Source organism: Protopterus annectens, chromosome 3.part1 (assembly GCF_019279795.1).
Source record: "Protopterus annectens isolate FY-2018-M chromosome 3.part1, PAN1.0, whole genome shotgun sequence".
Taxonomy (NCBI): domain Eukaryota; kingdom Metazoa; phylum Chordata; order Ceratodontiformes; family Protopteridae; genus Protopterus; species Protopterus annectens.
The window spans coordinates 481256198-481274033 of record NC_056732.1 but is presented as its reverse complement, the minus strand read 5'-3'; the positions used below and the strand labels follow the sequence as shown (position 1 = coordinate 481274033).

The following is a 17836-nucleotide window of genomic DNA, read 5'->3' as shown; positions in this document are numbered from 1 at the left end:
CAAGCTGAGTGACCGAAGCACAACAGGTTAAAAAACAAAATGAGACTAAGATTGCCAAATGATGGCAGTGTGATTACTTCTTGTTCACCTCTTTTCCCTTCCAAAAAAATAACTTTTCCCTGTAATAGGAGAGAATTTATTTATTTATTTATATATATTTTTTTTACTTCGTTCTCCTTTCTAACCTCTCATTTACTTGGTTTATCTTTAAGTTCACCAGTCATTTTAAGTACCTGAATGAGACCTTTTCCTAAGTTACTCACATTTCCTTGAGTTCTGCCTCGGATTTAATCTCATTTTTCCAGTACTCTACACACAGACACACACACACACAGACACACACACAGACACACACACAGACAGACACACACACACACACACACACACACACACACACACAGACACACACAGACACACACAGACACACACAGACACACACACAGACACAGACACACACACAGACACACACACAGACACAGACACACACACAGACACAGACACACACACAGACACAGACACACACACAGACACACACAGACACACACACACACAGACACACACACACACACACACACACACACACACACACAGACACACACACACACAGACACACACACACACACACACACACACACACACACACACACACACACACACACACACACACACACACTTTTTAAGAAAAACTTTGAAAGCTTTAAATCTTGTTTATTCAGTAGATTTAACAGCTCACATAGTTCAAGGTTACCAAAATTATGCAATATCACAATAAAAAAATAAATAAATCTTTAAGGGTCTTTAAGGGACACTGCACAAAGTAAAGGATTCCCTTTCCTCTTCATTTCCAAATTTCCACCCAGCTGGCTGCATCCTGGCTTTCCTCCACCTTAAAGGGGAGATGGTGATCTCATTATATGAAAAGTCAGTAATGTCAGCTTGCTCCCTGGAGAGAGAGAGCCCACCTGTGCATAAGGTTACGACAAGATTACGCAATACCCCACACTCTAAGGGGAACGCTTCAGTAGAAAGGAAGAAATGGGCTAGTGGGGATAAAGGACAAATATCAATGGCTGAGGGATCAAGGGGGCTAGACAAGGAAAAATAACCATGTTTTCCTATCCACTTTATCAGAACATAGCAGTTGTACAGAACACGCCATCAACACCTCTCGCATCATGCACATGTCAAATCTTGAAAAATTGCCATTTTGACAGTTGTATATACAATTAAAGATTCTATAATTATATAATACATTCAGTTCAATAAGAACAAATGCCAGTCGACATTCAAATGGTTTTAAACAGTTAGTCTAACTTGCTGAAACGTCCCTAATGAAATTAACAATCAAGATATTTTTTACCTTTCATTGTCTGGTAGATTCAACCACTGAAGCATGGTTAGTATTCTCCTCTCGTGGTGGATGACACTGTTGTGCAACAAAGAATGAATGGTTACCAACACTCACTAGCTGTTTCCTAAAGACAGCATTAGAGCTATGATGTATTCATATTTTGTTTGTTGTACTTCCTACAAATACATGTAAATTTATTCACAGTTAAAACAGACATGAACAAAAATGAAAAGTAAATTTTTTCCATAAAATCTGATGCAACCATAATCCCTTTACTGGCAATGCAGTTCCTTTATTTGCTTGATCCCATGTCACCTTTGCAAATACCTTTAGTTAAAATTCTACCTGAATCTTAAAAAAAAATAATGATAACAAAAATAAAATGTGGGAGGTTGGCATAATGGTTAAGGTGTTTGCCTTACAGACTCAAGGTACGGGGTTTAATTCTCACATGGGGTAATTGGCTAACCTTAAAATGGCCCACGAGGGTAGTTAGTCTAGTACTAATCTATAAACCTATAATTCAAAGCAAAATTGAAACATAGCTTTCACATAGAGGCAGACTACTCCCATCACAAAATTAATACGATCAACTAAGAATCTGTGAGCATCTCGAAACATGAATTGGCATGTTCCAACATTCTCCATTGCCAGATTGTTTTAAATAGGCATTTTGAGACAATGAAGCAATTGGCCAATGTTTACTAACAACCTACTACTTAAATTAATTGACAGTGTGTAAAAGGTATAGTTTAGCAATGTTACTGAAAGCAAAGCTCTCACACAAAGTGACTACAAACAAGAAGCAGGTTGTCAGTCCCACACATCGTACTAAACCAATGCGGCTCAGACCAGACATACAGATCTATGTATGGTGAGGCGCAGATAACTACATAAACCACCAAGGCCTCCAAATTTAACGTAAGAAACAAGTATCCTTATCCTCAGCAACCTTACAAACATATAGCACAGGCAGCACCAACAATGAAATATATATCCATGAGTAGCAGTATCTCAAGTCTAAAGCGCAATCTGTATACAACAGAATATCCTTATTACAGGTGATGCCAGGGCCAGTGTTAGGATTTTGGGGGCCCCCAGCAAATGTCGTTCGGGACCCCCTAGGCACTTCTTTCAAAGTATCACCCTGTCAGTGCCACCCCTCTGAAGCAGCCTTTTATTTCATGCTGCAAACTTTTAGGTGTAGCGTGTACACAGACTGACCTGTAGCTAAAACTATCTTACAGTACAACAGGCCTACGTACCACACTATGTTCGACCATTAGGTGAAATGCTGTCTATATGCTTTAAAGTGCATTTTAATTTATTTTTCTTTTTACATAATCTTTTTATCTAAAGATGGCTTGTACAGAAATGATGATTAAGGAAAGAAAATTGTTGCTTTTCAGCTTAAGTTTTCCTTGCATCCTTTCAGCACACCTTTCCTGACCAAGGCAGCACAATAACCATTTATGAAATAACTCAGATAAATCAGGGCCCAAGAAGCCATAGGGTTATAGGTATTCTGAGAAACATTTTAGAGCACTTTCTCAACCTTTTAATCCAGTGGTGTCAAACAAAAAACATGAGTAAGGAAAGAATTTCAGTCTTTTTTGTTTCTTTCAAGGAACACAAGTTGTCATCTGTGAATATTTAGCCTTGGGCGCAAAACAGTAGCTCACAACAAACAACCCATTTGTTGTCTGGATACAGAGGTCCAATCTGGGAATATGGCTTGCCTCCCTAACCCCTCCCCAAAAAAAGACAGTCACTGCCTCCTAACTCCTCCCCCAAAAATAGACAGTCACTGCCTATGTATCCCTCAGGTGTTAGACTGGGATGAAAGCAGAAGTTCAAATTGCCAGCTATGTGTTTCAAGCGAGTGCTGACATACATATACATAGCATGCCTCCTCGATCCTTAACCCTAACCATCAAAGGCAGCTACCTGTACACGTCTGTTGTGAAATTGAAAAGATAAAGATTACAGTAATGTATTCTACTTTGTTGCTACTAGACAGTAAACTGCCCCTACACATGCTATAGTAACCTTCTTTATACACCTCTGCGGTCTAAAAGAAAAGTAAAAGAAACGATGACCACATTTGTTCTCAGCTCAAACGAAAGCTACAATGACCTCATATGCACATCTCTGTGGTTTGACTAATGAAAATTAAATTACCCCCCCCCCCCCATAACAGCTTTCTGTATACACACATCTGAGCAGGGTGGATTTTAGAATGGGTGCAGTTGACACCAGAGTGCATTATCAGCTTTATCCTAACAAGGTCAACCCTGCTCATGTTAAAGAACATAATCAGAGAATTAATACATTTTTTCTCATTTTTCCCCAACCAGCAACTAACTGCTTTTGTGAGACCCTCACACAGTCAAGGATGATTAAGGGAGTTGCCTGTATCAATTTATACAGTCTGGGGAGTGAGGGCCACTAGATTCTTTGAAGACTGCAGTGTCTGAATGTTCTGTGATATATTTTATGCATTACTTTTGAAATATAATTACTTGTTAGCTACATTTTTCACTGATACCCATAAGAATAATGTATGTGCCCTGGCATTATTGAGTGTATGCAGAAATAAAAAAATCAGTGCTATTTTTTTACAAATACACACAAACGTCATAGTAATACTAGTTTTGTACTTATTTCGGCAACTAGCAATACATTATGCAACACTGGTACTGCCACACCAGATCAGTGAATGCTGTTTAGCAATCATCAAACAGCGGCAGGGGTAAGTTATTCTTATTTACCTCTGTGAGGAGTAAAGCATACCTGTAACTTGTTTCCGATTTCACAGACCTTTCCTGGTTTTGCTCAAAATTTTGTTCTGTCCTTTATAAAAGTTTGATTTGCTAATAAATCATTCAAGAATGCAGACAGCTAACAATTCCAGGCATCAGAGGTTTATACTTATTGTCCAAAAAAATGCATGTTGATGCAAAGAGTGTCATTTTATTAACTTTTTTAAGTGACTTAGAGTAATATATGTTCCTGATTTTGAGCCTTTATTCTGCTATTATTTTTGGTATTGTGGTGAATTCTTCTGCAAAGAATTTGAGAGTTGTAGTACCTGGGGTTCTACCAGTATTTATAAAACTCCTTGAAAGAAAAAAAAAAAAAAACATTTGTGAAGATCTGAAGCATCAACTGTTCTTAAAATACAAGGTTTGCACTCAAATCAGTCACTCCAGCCTGTTGATCTTTCTACTGCTTACCTGGCTTATGTTCACTATCAGCTTTATCCTAACAGGGTCACACGACAGCTCTGTTCAGGTTAAAGAGCATAATCAGGAAATTAATACATTTTCCTCATTTTTCCTAACCATCAGCTGCTTTTATGGGGCCCCACACAGTCGAGGATGAGTAAGGGGTCCCCCTTGCAGCCACAGGCATTGCAGGTACCCAAAGCTGGCTATGCTGTTGGCTTTAGTGGAGATAATATCCACCAAGCATGGTTTAACTAAGCCAAAGGCACTATGTAAGTGGTAAAATATTTAATGGAATTGTGAAGCCTGTTACTCGACAAAACACTTTTATATAACCAGAAATATCTTTGAATTTTAAAAGAAATATAAATAAGAGTCATTACCTACCTGGTTTAAAAAGTATACAAGATTGCTGTACTAGCTTTTATTAGTTTGATAGACATGTTGCAAAATATCAAGATAAGATAACTTGCTGTGGTTGGGGGCCCTTAATGACTGCAGAATTTGCTGGTGCCTGAAGCCGGCTATGGGGGATTCCACAGCGAGAGACAGACACAACACTCACCAGGGTGTGCAAGGAGAGGGTTACGGTCAACTGTCTATCAGGTGCCAGGATTTGCCACATCATGCATGCATTCAAATCTTTGCACTACAAGTACACGTCACAGTCACACTGCAACATGAATGTAAATGACATGAAACATACCTCCCTACGCTACATGAAGAGACATGACAGAACTCTTGGAATGTGCATCTGAGGCAGGTATGAACCTAGTTTTGAGCAGCATTCTACCATCACCAAGAATGATGACACAATATGAACTAATAAAAAGTAATAAAATCTGGAACAGTCAACCAAATAAATTCGAATGAAAGTCTGCTCCACCCTGCAGCAGGCAAAGCACCAGCACACAAATGGTACCAACTCCTTCTTCCGAAAGTTTATTAGTATAAAAACATCCACTGGTTATGCGCTTTTATCTATCTCAAGACTTTTATTTATTTTATTTTTTATTTTACATTTGTTGACCGGGATAGTCCGACTGGACACATGTCCATTTTCAGCAGAGGCCCAGGGAGAAAAGCTCCAATAGGAAAGTAGGTTACAACAATATAAGACAGATTACATAAGATTATAGATATACAATTAATACACAGATGAGAAAAAAGCTACACTAGTATGTACAATAACAATTGTAAAAAAAAACACCTTCATATTGCTAGATTCAGGTAGAGAGAGGACGGCTTAATGCCTAGTTGGAAAGTAATTACTAAAGAAATGGAGGGGAAAAAAGGATTAGTCTGGATTTGAGCATTGGCAAAGCCAATGGGAATTAAAGTGGTGGAAGAGGCCTTTTTTGAATGTATTTAGGGAGGTGGCATTGGTGAGTCTAGGTGGAAGAGAATTCCATATTTTACCCACAGTGTTGGAAAACAAAGAGTCGCCTCCTGAGTTACAGGATTTGAGCGTCTGTGCAAGTAACCTATGTGATGATCTTAGACTATTTAGATTTGTGTAAGGGGTAATTAATCCACTCAGACCAGGAATGCTGTCAGGTTGAGTGAGTATTTTATATGCAACTATAAGTTGCTTCTGTAGGAGTAGGTTTGGTAGTTCTATCCAACCTAGGTTCTGAAGGTTAGTACAGTGATGGGTTTTGTAGGGCAAGCCCATAGCAAATCTAGCAATATGATTATAACAACATGAGAGTTTAGATAGATCCGATTTGTTGGGGTTAGTAAGTATGGGGGAGGCATATAAGAGGGTAGACAGAAGGTGGGAGCGAGCAATAGCCACTTTTGCCATGGGAGTCAGAAAGGATTTTATTCTATATAGGGACCCCAGTTTCTTATTGACAGTTTTGATAGTTTGGTTGATGTGTACATCAAATCTGAGTTTGTTATCGATGGTAACTCCTAGTAGCTTGGTATGGGAGTCAGGGGAGATGGTGGTTCCATTATTGGATTGTACACAAAAGGGAATGGTAGATGTTTTATGGGTAGGATGGAAGAGGAGCGTTTTAGTTTTTTTTGGGTTAAGGATCAATTGGCGTCCCGATAACCAGTTCTCAACTGCAGTGAAACAGTCTTGAGTTTTGGATAGTAGATTAATTGGCGATCTGAGCATATTAATGTCGAGTCATCAGCGTATTGAATACAGGTGGACTCTGGAATGACTTTGTAGAGATCATTAATAAAGCTGGAAAAGTGAAGAGGTCCCAGTGTGGAACCTTGGGGGACCCCTATGGAATTGGGTAGGAGGTTGGAGATCTTATTATGCCAGAGCACAGCTTGTTGCCTATCAGAAAGATAGGCATGAAACCAGTCTAGTGTTTTGTTATCTAGGTAGAGAGTATTACGGGTTTCATGCAGGAGTTTGTGGTTGACCATGTCAAAGGCTTTTTATAGGTCCAAGAAGAGAGCTGAAGATATTTGTTTGTCATTCTGGTTAAGATTGATAGTGTTTGTGAATGAGAGGAGGGCAGTAGTGGTACTATGTTTGGGCCTGAAGCCGTGTTGTGAGTTAGTTAGAAGATTGTTCTGAGTTAGGTAGTGGATGAGTTGTTTGTGTATACATTTTTCCATGATTTTTGCCAGTGGTGACAAAATGGCTATTGGCCTGTAATTTGACAGGTCAGTGGATGGGCCACCTTTATGGAGAGGGATTACATGGGAGATTTTCCATATGGAGGGGATTGTGGATTCGGTTATGGTGCGATTAATTAAGATTGAGATGGGATAGGCTATGATATCTGCAGCTTTTTGTAGAAAGTCAGCTGGGAGATGGTCTGCGGCGAGGGTGGTTGGCTTTAATTTCTTCAGTAAGGATCGAATGTATGCAGTAGGGACAGGTTGTAGGTTGAAGAACGGCATGGTCTTCAGGATGGGACCTGTGGTTGGGGAGCAGGGGGCTGATTGTTGGTTGGCTAAGAATTTGATAACATCGATGAAGAAGGTGTTAAAGGTTGTAGCCACTTCATCTGGGTTTTTCATAATTAGATCTGCTGGTGTACGAGTGGAGGACTTTGCCTGGATGGAGAAGTTTATTTATACCTGCCCAAAACTTTTGGGGGTTGTTTTGGTGTTTATGTTGTAGTTGGTGGTAGTAGTTCTTTTTGTCAATTGAGATAGATTTTTTTGTTTCATTTCTTAGTTGTTGGAAGTTGGTAGCACACCATTTATTCCATGCTTTATTTCTGGATTTAATTTTGGATGTGGAGTCTTTTGATAGCCATGGTGCTAGTAGAGCTTTTGTTTTTATTGAACGTTTGGGGGCATGCGAGTCAAGTATGTTTAGAAACGTGGAGTTAAAATTTGTTACTGCCTCTTCTAGTGGGAGGCATTTAAGGATTGACCAGTTACAGGACTGCAGCTCGTTTCGGAATCTAGTGAGATCAAAATGTTTAGTGCTCCTAACAGCCCTGAGCACAGGGAGTTTGCAGCTACCTGTTTTGCTTTTTACTATACAAGTTATGAGGTGATCACTAAGTTCATTTGTAAGGGTCCCAGATTTATACATTTCGGGTTTATAGTTTGTGAGTATCCAGTCTAGGATACTTTCTTTTTGTTTGTTGTTGCCAATTCTGGTGGAGGTGGTTATAATTTGTGAAAAACCATGGAGATTAATATTGGTTGGGTCTGACTCTAATGAACATAGATTCCAGTCAATGTTGACATCTCCCAGGATTATGGTTTCTTGTGGGAAGTTATTAGTCAGCCAGCTTAGAATGTTCTCAAGAGTGTCAGAGTTATTCTGTTCTCAAGAGTGTCAGAGTTATTCCCAGGGGGGATATAGATCACAATTAGGTCAATACTTTTTATTTTATTTAGTTGTAGTTTTAGGGTAGTTAACTCTGCATTGGATATTTGGGGTGGTTGAGTGGGGTTTAAAGTAATATTGAGTGGGCTTTTAAAGAGCACAGTAGTGCCACCACCTTTTTTTTTTTTTGAGACGGTCGGTCCTGTATATATTATAGCCAGGTGGCAGGATTTCATTATCTTTGGTCTCTGGTTTGAGCCAGGTTTCTGTCAGGCACATAATGTCAGGGAGGTAGGTTGCTAAAAGAGCATGTAGGTTATGAATTTTATTGTTTAGGCTTCTAATATTTAGGTGGCAGATAAGAAGGGAGTCAGATCATCTAGGAAAAAAAGATGTGTTATTGGAATATTCATTTGATGGAGGGCCTGGATTTGGGTGTATGTCCCCATCTTTATTAATATTTTTTCTAAGATACTCTATTAGTTTCATGAGTTTAAGTAATAGTTTTTCTATGTTTTTGGATTTGGGGTAGATTATGTTTGGTCTATAGGAGTGGTGGTAATTAGTAAACAGTGTTTTGTTGATTAGGTATTAAGTAGGGTGATTTGTATTGATCGGAATTGTGGGAGTATTAGTTTGGTACTTTGGATAATGAAAACCTGAGTATGACTGATTCTCATATATAGTTAGCAGGTATAACGTGATAAAAAATGGTAGGGTGAGAGCTACAGTTTTTAGGGCTGGCTTTGTGATCCAGGGTGTGAAGGACTTCATAATGTTAAGTAAGTGGCTGTAAGATAAGCTAGTGTGAATGGATTAGTATCGGTTGAGGGAGAGGGGTGATGGGGAGAAAGGCAGTGTGGTTTATGAATTTGGAGATAGTGGAGGGGGCGTCGAATTAGGGGAAAGGCAGAGTGGTTTGTATGGCTAGCGATAATGGAGGGGTGTGGTTAGCTAAGTATAAAGGTAGGAGTGCTGGGGGCGGGTGAGATAAGGGGGCAGGGAGGAGCACGGAGCGAGCCCAAGCGCAGCGAGGGTGGGCGGAGCGGGGTTAATTCCACTCCACACAGAGCAAGTTCAGGTAATATAGTAGTTAATGTTATTACCTTGATACAGGGCTTTGCAAGTGAAGAGAAAAAATAACTGCACTTTCTTTTGTTGTTTGGGATTAGCTCCAATAAAACTAGTTTACTCAAAGTTTACACTAATTTTCTGAGTAAATAAAGAGTAGTTACTGTTGCTTGCGTGTCTTACTGCTGTGTATGGAATCCAGTTCGCAAGCTAGTTTAGGGGATACTTTTCAAAGAAAAACTAGGAGATTTCACTATGTTAAGATATTAACCTTGTAATTAAATGTTTTTTAGGTAGACAGTTCTGTTCTGGGCTGTTCTGTACTGTTTGGTAAAGCTTTCTTCCTGAGCGCGACTTAGAGAGAGTGGCCAGGGGAGATTAAAGGGCAGTACCTGAGCAAATACAAAAAATACAGCTTGCTTTTAGAATTAGTCAATGCAATAACTATTGAGCAGAGTTAGAGTACAGATTGCCATACATTTATCTATAGCAGAGAATACAGCAAGGAGTCTGAACTCCCTTTATATCTTAACTGCAAACAAATGTCTATATAATGTCCGGTAAGTATACCGAGCTAACTGTGAGAAGCTCATTCAATTTGTTAGGTAAAAAGACACACTCGCTGTGCGAGATAGATCTACTCAGTTATTCCAAAATAATGCAGCACATTAAAACCTTCTTCTGACCTTAAAAAAACAACAGTCGCTACTAAATAATCAATTTGAAAGGTAAAAAGACACACTCACTGTGCGAGATAGATCTACTCAGTTATTCCAAAATAATGCAGCACATTAAAAACCTTCTTCTGACCTTAAAAAACAGTCGCTACTAAATAATTGTAGCTGATAATGCCTACATACAATTTCAAATAGTTATAAAGCATGAAAGATTCACACAGAGTATTTCAGCCTAACAGGTAACGCTACCAACTTCATCAGAACACAGTACATTCCACTCAACTTCCTTAAGTACATAATTATTAAGTCACATGTATATACCTCATTTACCATTTAAAGTGCTAGTGCATAATCCATACTTTCCCTACAGAATGATAATCTTTATTTAAAATACATTTCTATACTAAATATATTCCTTTAGTGCGATGAAATTCATAATAAAATTACCAATAAATAAATTTCATTTTAATACATTCGTAATTATAATACATTTCCCTATGTAATGAATTTAAAATAAGAAATCAGTTCTATACCCTTATTCTACTTCCTATCAACTTCTAAAATGGGTCTGATGGATAGGTACTCATTTATACCTGGGGGGACTGATGCGTTCAACCTTATTTGCCATCTGGCTTCTCTTTCCCCCACTACCTTCCTAATGTCCCCACCTCGAGGATTGTACCTAACCAATTCGAGTATTCCAAACTGGAAACCAGAACATTCTTTATTTTCATTTAAATGTTTCCACAGGGCATTTTTCTCATCCCCTTTTTTGATACTATATTCATGATCATATATCCTATTTCTCAAGCACCTGGTAGTTTTGCCCAAATAAAATCTTGGACATTTGCTACACTTTGCTAAATACACCTGGTGCTTGGATCTACAATTGCCCTTTTGGAACTTCACCATGGTTCCATTTGTATCCTGAAGTGTAATTGTGGGGGAATTGATAATATAAGGACACTGCTTGCATGTCCCACATTTCTGTGTCCCCTTTTCACAACCACTCTGGGGTCTAATTTTTATTTCTAATAACTTTTTCATATTAATACCATTTCTATAGACAAACTCCGGTCTATCCCCCACTATTTTAGAAACATTACTGTCGACCCTCATAATATTCCAATGCTTCTGCAGAATGTTACTAATCTCTCTACTGTGGGGCGCATATTGTAATACACAGGCTTTGCCATATTTTTCATTATCAGAACTAATAAAATCTCTCCTCACAGGAACATCACCTTTACTCTTGGCTTTACTTCCCAACAATGGTTTATATTTCCTCCCCCATTGACCCTTAACGTAATTGGTAACATCAGCTACCATACTGGCCGGATACCCCCTATTCCTAAAGTACATCCCTATCTTTCCTAGTTCACTATCTACATTGTTACCATTGGATGTCATCCGAGCTGCCCGAATACATTGGCCCTTTATTATATTTCTTTTTTGGACCATAGGATGGCTGCTATTGAACTGTAGGTAGGAATAACTAAAAGTGTCTTTCCTGAATATATTCAATTTAAATTTCCCATTTTCTAAAGTTATCTTGGTATCCAAATAAGAAATGGAGTCTTTATCTACGCAAAAGGTGAACTTTAAAAAATCACTACACGAGTTCAAATATAATTTAAAACTGTCAAATTCTTCCAAGTTCCCTTTCCAAATGACAAAAATGTCGTCCAAGAAACAATATGAACTAAAGATTGACCAACTGGCTTACCTTCTGATGCCACTAAAAGTGGGTGCAATATGTATTAGTCTGAGAGAAGCTGGCTGACGGTCCTAACTGCCTTGTCAAGAATGTCCTACACCTAGCCCCCACGGCTTTTATATATTGACTAAATCCTTGTCCACCCTCAACAGTGCCATTTTGGGCAGTCAGTCTCCTGAAGCTACAAATAAAACAGAAATCTGGATAACATAAAAGTATTGTTGCTCAATGTTAGGAGCTTTAACAGAGGGAAAAAAAGCACTCCCTATACCTGCTCTTCACCCTAGAAAACAAAGATATATGCGCTGTCACGGAAACCTGGTTCAAAAACATTGAGAGCACTATCAGCATACGGTTTCAATACCTACCACGTGTTCAGGCCCACCAAAGTAGATGAAGGCACTAAAGTGGCTATTCCTCCATATTCATTAGAAAACATTTCACCTCCGGATTCAGACAAGATAATGGTTTGGAACTCCATCATGTCAATCTTACTATTAAAAACTCTTATAACTATAGGATCCCTTCAATGTCTCTCTCAGCCCATACCTCTTATCAAACTAGTATGAAGGCTCTATGCATTAATCCAAACACCATTCACCTAGGAGACTCCATTAACTAGGAAACTTAAGCAACCTCAAACATGTCTGCCTAGAAATTTCTGGACTTCAGTACAAACTCTCTCTGGACCAGCTAATACACACCCAAATAAGGGACAATAAAATCCTGGATTTGGTCCTTACCAGTAATGGGCAACTTTGTTAATTAGCTAAACTAAGTGATGACCTGACTAGATTCAAAATCCCCTCCCAACATTAGGAACTCAATGCTTTTGCAGGATCTTTTACTACCAAATTCTATGTACATGTAAACAGCCACACAGATGCACTTCTTTCCTCCTCTAAAGTAAATACAGATATGGAAAATGCTGCACCACCCCCTACATCATATTCTCCCTAGTAAGGTCTGACCACAAAGCTGTCTCCTTCGAAATCTAAACTCAGTAACCCCAGTAAACCAATAACAATTAGGAACTATTCCAAGGCATACTACCTTTTGTTAACAGATAGTCTGTAAAAATTCAATGCCCCTCTAAATCCAGAAAACCCAGCAGCCTATGCAGAATTGTTCACAAAAACTCTGTACAACCATGTCAAAGGTTGCATAGAGTCCACTGTAGCTACCAGAGGTAAGCCCAAAACTAACTCCAAAAACAAACCACCCTGGTAGCATCCCAAATTAAAAAGGTTATACAACAAAAGGAAAAAAAATCATGGCTAAAATCAGGAAGTGCAACTCCCATAAAGATAAGAACTCTAGCAACAAAATAAACAGGCAGTGAAGAGGGCTACAGGTCCAATTAATCCAGTTATGACATCAAAATAGTCTCCCAGTCAAAAGACAACCGTAAGTCCTTCTTCAGCTATGTCAGAAACTTCAAAGGCAGCACACAACAGTGTGCTAAACTGGTGGTTACTGGTGCTGCCACATTCACTGAGCAAAGTGATACAGCGAATCTGCTGGCTGACAAATTCAGTTCCAACTTTAACCCCCACTCACCCCCAGCCACCTCTCAAGAAATACCTTCAAACATAACCCCTCCAACTATAAATAGAGAATATGTCCTTGGCTGTGCTCTCAAAGGCCAAGAACACAGTCTCAATGGGTCCCAATTGTATCCCAGGATGACTCCTTATTAATCTAAAACATTACTTATCAGGGCCACTGAAGTTACAATTTAACTACAGTCTTAAAACAGGGTTTATGCAGGGGAATGGAGAGCTGCAACAGTCATGCCTCTTCATAAGGATACACCATCAACATATCCCGTAAACTACAGGCCCATTATAGTCTAACCAGTCTTGTATGCAAAGCCATGAAAATAATTATAATGGAAATGATCAACAGAAACATAAGAAACCTTCAAACACAAGATCCATCCCAGTGCGGCTTTATCAAAGGAAGGTCATGCCTACTGAACCAGATGGACTTCGTTGAGAAGGTCACCAAGGCAATGGATGAGGATAAAACACTGCATACTGCCTACCTTGACCTGGCTAAGGCTTTTGATACAATACCCCACACTCTAACATTAACAAGTTTATGGAATTAAGCATAAACTCCTATACAACACGTTGGGCAGCCAGCTGGCTCACAGGACCCACAAAGTCAGGATTGGTAAGACCACTTCCTCAAAGAGGCCAGTCACCAGTGGAGTCCCTCAAGGGTCTGTACTGAGCCCGCTCCACTTTGGCATCTACTTCTTAGAAGTCAAGGCTCATGTCAAAGGCCTCTGGCTGACCAAGTATGCAGATGATTGCAAACTGGGAGCAGTCACAGAATTCCCCCAAAACAGTTACTGGCTACTAAGTACATTGCCTGGTTGACAGCAAATAAGAAATTTAGAGAATCTGAAAGAAAATTAAATAAAGAAAAGTGAAGAGAAAACACTAATTGTGAAGAATCCTCAAAAAAACAGTTCACAGTTCAGTTTTGGTACATGGAATAGCTTTCAATAATTTAGAGGAGAAAAAAATGGAATGGACTCAGAAGGGATTAATATAAATGAAACAGTGAAGGAGTATATCAACTCAAAGAAAAAGCCGGTCAAAAAAAAAAAAAATTCAGAGGATCTATAAGAGGCTCAAATTAAAAAAAAAAACAGTGGCTGACTACGACCCTACTCAGGAAGAGCTGCTTCAAAAATTAGAGTTAGAAGACGCACCATGCAGAGAAAACCTGAGATTTTCTGCTATATCAGAAGAACTGGTAAGAACAGACTATTATTTTTTTGAAAGCATAAATAAGCAACTGGGCTGGTATTCCACAGCAGGATTTGTTAACTGAAAGGGCACATTGAGTGAAAGCTCCAAACACTGACATAAAAAAAAAACCCAGACTTACATTAGTAAAAATGCAATCATTACTAGCAGAACGATTTTGTTCTGACAAAACTGTGGCAAAAGGGAAAAAGTATTAAAAACAGAAAACAGCAGAGTGTTTGTGTAAATAATTATTTACTGTAATCCACGGAGAAGAGAAACAAACTTATCCCAGCAATCAGGGAATCCCGAAAGGCATGTGAGAGATTCAATCTGCTGTATATCTAGCTGTCTTCAGAATATTCTTCCTGGAGGATCAAATACATTTTTGATGCATAACAGGCTAAGAAGGAAATACAAAAGCTTATCCAACAAAAAGTGAGCCATTAAACAGAAGGGGACCCTGCTTCTTAGTCTTCTGACATTAAATCTCATAGAGAGAGACTTTGCCAATGAAACCTTTTCCAAAGCTCCGAAGGAAAATACTTAACAGACAGAAAAAGCACAGGAGTTGACTAGAAGAATCAGGAATACCTTAGACTTGAACCACAATCATGAATTGGGGGATGGGAATTAACGGGAATACCAGCAATACCAAAATTAGTGAATAAATGTGAGATCATAAAGCATCAATCACATTTGTGAAATATAGCTTTGAAAAAAAAAAGTGGCTGATAAAAATTGGATTTTTGTTGACTTTGTTAAACTTGGAGGCTGGAATGCAAGGGATATACCTCGCTTTAGGTCATTAATGTATAGAAAGAACACTAAAAACATAAATACTTGTATAAAACAGTACATGATATATAACCTGCATGTTACACAGTAAAGCAGTTTTGTGTAGTAGGTAGTCAAATGTATTTTAAATACAAGTGGGGGTGACTCTTGTCAGTGATTGTTGTATGTGATAAAAATATTAAAGATGATAAAGATATTAAAAAAGTATTTTTTAGTTGTATTTTTTAGTTGCAAGACATATATATTTTACAATGTAAAAAGAGAAGCAAGACTGGGCAAAAGCAAGTGTAAATTAATATGTTGTAATCTTGGGCTACTGTAGTGGGTTGTAAAAGTGCAGATTATACATAGAGTTGAGACGTTTTCCTTTATTTTTGTAAAGGTGAATGTCTGAATGAATGCTCTCGGCTTAATCTAAAATTAAGCAAGTAGGCTTGAAAAATAAGACAAAACTATGAAAGCCATAAGAAGTGCCACGTCTAGCATATGTAATGATATTAGCTTTTTTCCTTTCAGCAAATATTCAGTGGGAGTCAAGAATTCTGCAGCTGCGGAGCACATTCTCTTCTGTTCTGAGTAAAACTGACAAAGATTCTGTCAAGCATCTGCAAACTTAGCATAATAATTTTTTCCACATTGCTGACTGTTTCCATACAAAATAGCTGTCTGCAAGTAATACATCCTGACAGTTCTGAGCATTCTTTGCTGAGGAAAATGCAAAACTTAAAGGTACAAGGGCATGCAGTTCAACAAAAAATAAAGTCAGAAATTACTGCAACTGAATAAGAGGTACTAACTTCCCTAGCAGCCTTAATACTTTAATGAATTTAACAGAACAGTGTATAATATAGTTTACAAATCCATGCTCTTTTTTATATCTAGGAGGGGAAGAGATATAAAAAAAAGAATAGACACCAATCAGTGTAAGTTGGAGCATGGGCTGTAACATGCACTTTAGCACTGGCAACCTTAATATCAGGTTAGGTAATGCCTGTGGCTGCAAATGTCAATCTTTGGCAACTGTTCCCATCTGAGGGTTAAACTTCATTTTTTGAATATGTACATAGTTTTGTGTGTTTGCTCTAACTTACTAGGTTATGGGGGTGTTCTTAAAATGTATTTACTTTGTTTTTTCTTTGAGGATTTCCATTAAAAAAAATCTTGAAAAATGTGACATCGGTTTAAATGGAGAAGACAAGAAACAACTGTATAAAAGATCAGCCTGCCAAACATTAGTGTATGCATGTTAACACAAACATTGGAAAAAAAAAAGCTGTCATATGTAATAGGTGGGAACAATAGCTTTTTAACATAATGGATACACTATCCATATTATATTGGAACATAAATGGCCTTACAAGTATAGACAAAAAGGAAAGAGTACTGAATTATAACAATGCTGCAGGACACACATTTGGAAAGAAATAAACAAGTGAATTTGATAACAAAAAGCATTTCAATATGGATATTCAACAGAATAAACCGGCAGAAAAGGAATAAAAGATAATAATGGTAAATTTGTGGTAGTAAGGGGATATTTGCAAGGGAGTATCACTTTGGCTTGTATTTATATTCCATCAAAAAGTGCTATTATGGAGCTTAAGAACATTTTGGGAGAAATCAACTTTCAGCAGGGAATACAGGTGGAGACAGACTCCACTGCAACAGTGAGAATTGTATCCGGGGGACCTAGAAGGGCCAATATAAAAAAAGAGGGTAATTTCTGAAGAAATTTATGAAAATATTTGGTATGGAAGATATAAATTCAGTAGGAGGAGTTCAGAGAATTTACGTACTCGTCTACAAGGTACAATAACTGGGCTAGACTAGACAGAAATTATATTTCACAGGAACATGTGTACTTAACTGAAAGCTTTGATACATCCAATAACTATTTCAGATAATGCACCATTAAAAACTAAGACAAAAATCCAAGGTACTGAAGTAAAAGTGAAACAATGGCGCTTTCCCACCTACCTGCAAAAAAAAAAAAAAAAAAACATTAAAGAATGGGGTGTGGAAATCATTAGAGAATTATTAGGAAAGACAGAAATACCTTCAGAAGTTATAGCTAGTGCATGGGATACAATGAGTTTAAAAACAGGGTAGAAATAAAAAAGAAAGACATATGCTTAAAAAGTAATACAAATTACTTAGAGGGGCTGGCAAATGTTCAAGTACTACAGAATAAGGGGAATTTCACAGTACAAGAAGGGGTGCAAATTGAGTGTATATAAAAGAGAAAATAAGCGTGTATCTGGATAATATTCATGAGTATAAAAGGACTGCTGTTAAGAAATTAATTTTTGATAACTCCAGAGCACACAAACTTAACATAATGACTTGGGTAACAGAAAGTAGAAAAAGTTGTTACATTTCTAGAGCCTATAAGAAATGATAACCAAAGATCCTGCAGAGTTATGAGAGATATTCCAGGAATTTTATGAACATTTTTACAAAGCAGAGAAATGTT

At 38.0% G+C, this 17836-nt stretch overlaps 1 protein-coding gene across 1 annotated transcript in view; it reads right to left on the bottom strand.

Moving 5' to 3' along the window:
* The window catches only part of ENPP2 (ectonucleotide pyrophosphatase/phosphodiesterase 2), a gene marked incomplete in the record, with an annotated part of 2364887 nt that overhangs the window by 1959443 nt on the left and 387608 nt on the right, over nucleotides 1-17836 (bottom strand). The window contains 1 exon segment of the mRNA XM_044066921.1: nucleotides 1361-1426. Within this exon segment, the coding sequence (XP_043922856.1) occupies nucleotides 1361-1426 (66 nt within the window).